Genomic DNA, 6,435 nt, shown 5'->3' with positions numbered 1-6,435 from the left:
TCAATATAGTAGGCTTTTGCGTATTTTCTCACTCTTTCTTCCTCTTGTTTCTCGATTCTGCAAAAGACAATTTGTCCCGTCTGCTTTGACATCTTTTTATAGAGTTGGAAGATTGGTGTCCGGTGTGTACAAGGAAACGAAATAAAGTTGTGTACGAAAAGGATTTATTTTGACCTTTTATTACAAATCCTGTTAGTACACAACTTCCTCTTTTATTTGTTCCCTTCTTTAGCTCTGCTTTCTTGCTTTAAAGTTTTCCTTCTTTGACTCTTCTTTTTGAACTCCTTTTGAAATCGGATTGCATATCAAGATGTGTCTATCATCAAAACTTCATAAATCATCAGAATTTTTTTAATTGATATATATAAATTTTCCCTATGTTGTTTCAGTGGATAATCCTTCTGAAGGACTGAAAGTTCGAAGCAAACTATTGAGGAAAACTAGTTTAAGTGACGACTTTTGGAGCGCTCGTACTAGTGCATGTGAGATGGAGGGAAGCAATTCAGAATTTGTTAATCATGGTAAGTACATACTTTTCACTCTTTTTATTTTCTTTTATGTTATGATTGAATTTAACATTGCCTGGAACAGGTCTACTTCTCTGGAATCAAACGAGGCAACAATGGTGTGGAAATAAAACACCGCAGAAGAATGCTTCAGTTGGAGAACCCAAATTAAGGTAAGTTTCTCACATTTTTGCTAGTGTAAGCATGAATGAACTATGAAATTTGTGTTGCTTCTTTCAACTATCGCGCACTAAACTATAGTACATACATTTTAATAAGTTTGTTCTATCATCATAATTGCAGTTTATATACAAGCTATGAAATGTTCCTAGAGACCAATAAGCTTTTTCCTCAACCAATTCCTTTACCGGTAAGTTATCAAATTATGTAAGGTAGTTTTCTTTCCATTTTGTTTGTAGCTAGTTGCTAACTGTTGTGAATTTTTTACTAGGAAATGGTAGACTTTCTTGTTGATGTGTGGGAGCAGGAGGGGCTTTATGATAAAGCAACCACATAACTCATTATTCTCACCAACTGCAAATTGTGTTATGGAACTTCTACACAAGTCAAGACATAAAAAAAAATCATATAGGGATACCAACAAATGAAACTTCAATTTTATTTCCCAATTCAGATTAAACTTTGACTTCTTGTCCTTTTTTTTCACATTAAAACTAGCGCATTTTAAAGGGGTTATTCACAGAAATATCTTTATTGCGCGGTGGTCTTTAATTTTTATCTTTAAAATTTGATGGTTACTTTTTTTCTTCATCACTTTAAGTAAAAAGAAAATGAACTCAAATATCTCTAGTGTGTGTGTTTATATGTATATTATTTAGTATTAAATAAGCTGCTAGTAAAGATTTAAAATATCATAAGGTCAAGATCCAAAATTAAGTATTTAGAGTTATTTACATACCCATAGATATAAAAACCGTTTATCAACTCTGGTAGTATACTTATGCTATTATTAGCTTTCTTAAAAGAAGAGTAAGATTTATCATATTTGGAAATATGAAAAGAATTGGAAGTGGCCGTCCTTTTCTTCAAATATTCAACTCAATTCTTTGATAGTCTTGTGGTGAATTTTGAAGTTGAGAGTAGAAAAGAATTGTGCTAGAGAAATTGGGATTTGGGAGTGGTGGAAGGCCAATGGAGAGAAGAAAGAATAATCGAGAAGCCGAAAGACCATAGTCAAAAGACAAAATTACCCTCACTTTTGATTTAACTATCAAAATTAGAAATCTGTCCAACTTTTGTTGCACAATGTACAATAAAATTAAGCTGTGGTCGTCCTACCTTTCATGCTTCTACATAGTATATATATAGACTAGATGGTTCTTGCCCGTGCTAAGCACGGGCCCAACAATTTAATTTATGATATAATTTTATTGTGTTTGATCTTTCTAGGAAATATGTTCGAGAAACCAAGTACCATAATTAACATTTTTATACAAAAAAATTACATTAGACAAAAAATAAAAGTACGAACATTAAGTAAAAGCTTTTATAATGATCAATAATCTTAGTGAGCTCTAGCTTTGAATCGATCAAGAAGTTCCTAAATTGTATCAACCTTTTTTTTAGGGCTTTTGTTCTTGCACTTGAACTCCACTCTGAACAGTCTTTACCCAAGTACAAATATAGTTGTGAACTGCCAGGACATCGTGGGGAGGGAACTTACATTCAGAAATTTTACAGAAATCTCCACCAACAGGCAACATATTCACTAATCTTCATCTTGATCACACTAAATAATATTGATCCACAAAAGTTATGATCAATCTTCTACTCTTAACAAAAACAAACAAATAGTAATAATAATTACGATCAGTAGGTCATTTCTGAGTTTCAGTATCTCTTGCTCAAGCACCTCGGAATGTGATCCCTATGTAAGAGGTTTCATCCCATATTAGATATTTTTGTGCAACTTATGAATATGAATCTTGAGATCGAGACAAGACAATCACCTGAAGTTTCATGCGTAGTACTTCCATTCCCCTTTTTGGCTGCTTAAGGCTACATCATTTAGCATTTACAAAGAAGTTGAACTACAATAAGCTTAGCCTTAGACGTCAAAGAAAGAAGCTAGTAATTAATAATAAGTTTCATTATTTGGTTCCACTGGGAAGAAAATTTGCAAGAAAGGATTCTACAAGGATGAAACTTGTTATTTGTAAGATAATAAAAATTAAAACCAGTTAAAGAATGCTCTATATATACTGCTTGTAGGTAAAACTCACCTCCCTTTTGCTTTAAAAATTGGTGCTCGAATAGATGTTTTAGACTACACTCTATAGCATCGATATACCAACACGAAATTAACTATTGCATCATTTAGGAGTTTTCAGAAAAAAACAAATCTTTTTGAATGAGATTTGTTAAACCTTGGTTATGACACAAAAAGAATATAGTGCCTAAGTGCTGAAATTGCATTGGAGCTTGATTTGAAAGTTTTGAATGCAAGGTATAGTGTAGAGCCGTCAATATGGGCTAGGTCCGTTGGGTTGGCCTGGTCTAATCCATGATTTGATAGGGTTGAGCTACGATATTTAGAGCCCATTTAAGAAAAGGGCTTTTTAACCCGGCCTGAATAAGCTTGTCGATTTGAAGGGCTTGAGAAATATGGATAGGGCCGGCCCGTGGGCCAAATAAAAATTAATTAAAAAATAAAAATAAAATAGATTATTAAAAATAACAAGAGTCTAAACTCAAAATTTGTTTAAAGTTTGAAATATTACAATTTAAATACAAATTATGTTTATAAAATATGTACTACATAAAATAAAAATTCCCTAAAATTTCTAGGGAATCACTATATAGGCCATATCCTATGAAATATTGTCATAGTTTTTGTGTTTTATTATGATAATTGGAAAACAATTCGATTAATATTTCTATTTAGCTATTTATGCTTTTACTTGATCAAACTTAATAAATATTATAAAGATAATTTTATTTGTGTATTTGATTAACAAGTAGTAACACTAACACCATGTAATATTGTTTTGTTGATATTTATGATAATATTTTTAAATTATAATTTAATTTAAAAAATTATAAAAAATATACTTTTAAGAAAAGAGGGTTGGCCTGGCAAAACCCGTAGCCCACATACTAGTATAGTGTCTTAGGAACTAATGTTAAACTAACCTGATTATAGTAACAGGAAAACTTCTACTCACCGCAACATACGTGACCATTAAATCTCATTAGAGTGGATCATGAACAAGTAATTACATAAAAGGAATAGTAAATGGAGGCAGGCCTCATTGACTTGAACACAGTTGGTGATCCGTTTAACTCTGCTAGCAAATTGGAGTATTCCCTTTAATACTACACATAACTATTATGATTTGGGTATCAATGTAAAATTTCAAACAAAATGAGAATCAGCTTGTGTCGATTTGCGCTGCTTCAAATCTTAGTTGTTAAATGGAACTAACACCGTCTTTTTGAAGGAAAAAAAGGGACATACAATGTATGTAATCTAGAAACGCAACTCAATTGAAGAGATAAAAATATAGAATAGTGCCATTGATTTAGAGAAATAAAGAACTAGCTAAGAGAAAAATGAAACTGAAAAGGAGAACAAAAATGACTCGCAAAAAAAAAATGAAGCAATTGTGCCGCCGGCAACTAACCCTTCTCTTTTTATTTTTTCAATGTATTTTCAACTCAAAGTTTCAGTAGTTCCTTCCATTGATAGACAAAAAATGTTGAGCAAAGACCTGGCAACAACCACCCGTAGCCCACATACTAGTATAGTGTCTTAGGAACTAATGTTAAACTAACCTGATTATAGTAACAGGAAAACTTCTACTCACCGCAACATACGTGACCATTAAATCTCATTAGAGTGGATCATGAACAAGTAATTACATAAAAGGAATAGTAAATGGAGGCAGGCCTCATTGACTTGAACACAGTTGGTGATCCGTTTAACTCTGCTAGCAAATTGGAGTATTCCCTTTAATACTACACATAACTATTATGATTTGGGTATCAATGTAAAATTTCAAACAAAATGAGAATCAGCTTGTGTCGATTTGCGCTGCTTCAAATCTTAGTTGTTAAATGGAACTAACACCGTCTTTTTGAAGGAAAAAAAGGGACATACAATGTATGTAATCTAGAAACGCAACTCAATTGAAGAGATAAAAATATAGAATAGTGCCGCTGGTTTAGAAAAATAAGGAAATAGCTAAGAGAAAAATGAAACTGAAAAGGAGAACAAAAATGACTCGCAAAAAAAAAATGAAGCAATTGTGCCGCCGGCAACTAACCCTTCTCTTTTTATTTTTTCAATGTATTTTCAACTCAAAGTTTCAGTAGTTCCTTCCATTGATAGACAAAAAATGTTGAGCAAAGACCTGGCAACAACCAATGGCATAGCCAGAAATTTCATTAAGGGTGTCCAAACTTTGAATAATATTTTTTTTTAAAATGACGATTTAAATTACCAAAATAAATAATCAAGTTAAGCAATATTTAATTAAATATAATAATATTTTTAATAGAATTACAAGTGTATAATTCAAAACTAACATAAAGACAAAAGAAACTACTATTGAAAACATAATTTAAATATATTATTACAATGGTACTCGACGAGGTTTCATATCCTGAAACGTTTTTATAATAGACTCATTAGAAATAGTACGAAATACTTTCTTTTCTGCATAAGGCAATATACAATCGTCTAAAAACTCATCATCCATTCGATTTCGCAAATTTTGAATACACTTCATTTCTGAGAAAGAAAACCTTATTCCACAAGAAAAAAATATTAAAATTTAAGAAAATCTTATTCCACAAGGAAAAAGTATTAAAATTTAAGGAAATAATTCAATTTTATTTGAAAAAAATCCACAAGGAAAAAGTATTAAATTTAAGGAAATCTTATTCCACAGGGAAAAAGTACTAAATTTAAGGAAATAATTCAATTTTAACTGGAAAAAAAATAGTTAGTGGAGGTAAGATTCGAACTTGGGTCCTTGAAGCCAATAATAACACTATTAACCACCAAGCTACTGAACATTTCTGTTAAAGTTACGCATATTTATTTAATTACCAAATTCAAGAAGGTAAAATAATTACAGAAAAATGAAACACTCCTATAGGGAATCAAACTGGGGCAGAGAGTAGGTTTGCGACGGCTATAGCCAGCTCCACTACACATTACTTTGTTATTAAAGGGTGTCCAAATTCTATATATACAAATATAAAGTCAAAACTTTACATGTATATATAGTATAATTTTTCGACGAATTGGACACCCTGGAGCCTACATGGCTCCGCCCCTGGAAACAACCATGAAATGAGACCTGGCAACATCAACACCTCAAATCACGATGTTCCTAATTCCCATCATTGGAGACGCTTGGAGAGAAAATATGTGGACAACAATCAATCTCCAAAAGAAATGACAAGAGTTAGGTGAAGGAAACAAGTGATTCTAGATAGACAAATTTAGTTGAGGAAGAAGAACATATTTCTTCACCTGCAAGGAGTAAGTTAAGTCCTCAAATAACCATATTTGTACCTTCAAGTAAGGCAAATCCATTTATGACAGTGAAAATTGATAACTCCACCTAAGATCTTGACCATTACCACCAAGGTATTGAAAAAAATCCATGAGCCATAAGTTGTAGTTTCAAGACTTAATTAGTCCAACTACAACTTATGATGGTGACTTGGGCAGTGAAATGTTTGACGAGGATGATGAGGATGATATGCTAGACATATTATTTGATAAGGTATCTAAGGATAGGGATATCTCGCCTAGGCAACAAATTAGTGGAAGCAACAAAAGCAAAAAGAAGACACATGAAAGACAACATAGTTGGGATGGTAAGGTGACTGGGGAATTTATTCCAAGGCACCTACAAATGCGACTGAAAAAGCAAAATCATATGATCGTTTCAAC

At 32.1% G+C, this 6,435-nt stretch overlaps 1 protein-coding gene across 1 annotated transcript; it reads left to right on the top strand.

Moving 5' to 3' along the window:
- Positions 1-373: 373 nt before the first annotated feature.
- LOC102596246 (uncharacterized) lies at positions 374-1,023 on the top strand (the record flags this gene model as incomplete). The annotated part of the gene is made up of 4 exons (XM_015311400.1): positions 374-521; positions 592-679; positions 810-876; positions 958-1,023. Coding segments are annotated over 4 exons (369 nt in total), but the record flags the coding sequence as incomplete, so codon positions are not given.
- Positions 1,024-6,435: the final 5,412 nt, after the last annotated feature.

This window comes from Solanum tuberosum, unplaced genomic scaffold (genome assembly GCF_000226075.1).
Source record: "Solanum tuberosum cultivar DM 1-3 516 R44 unplaced genomic scaffold, SolTub_3.0 scf00158, whole genome shotgun sequence".
Lineage (NCBI taxonomy): Eukaryota > Viridiplantae > Streptophyta > Magnoliopsida > Solanales > Solanaceae > Solanum > Solanum tuberosum.
This window is presented reverse-complemented; position numbering and strand designations above follow the sequence as displayed.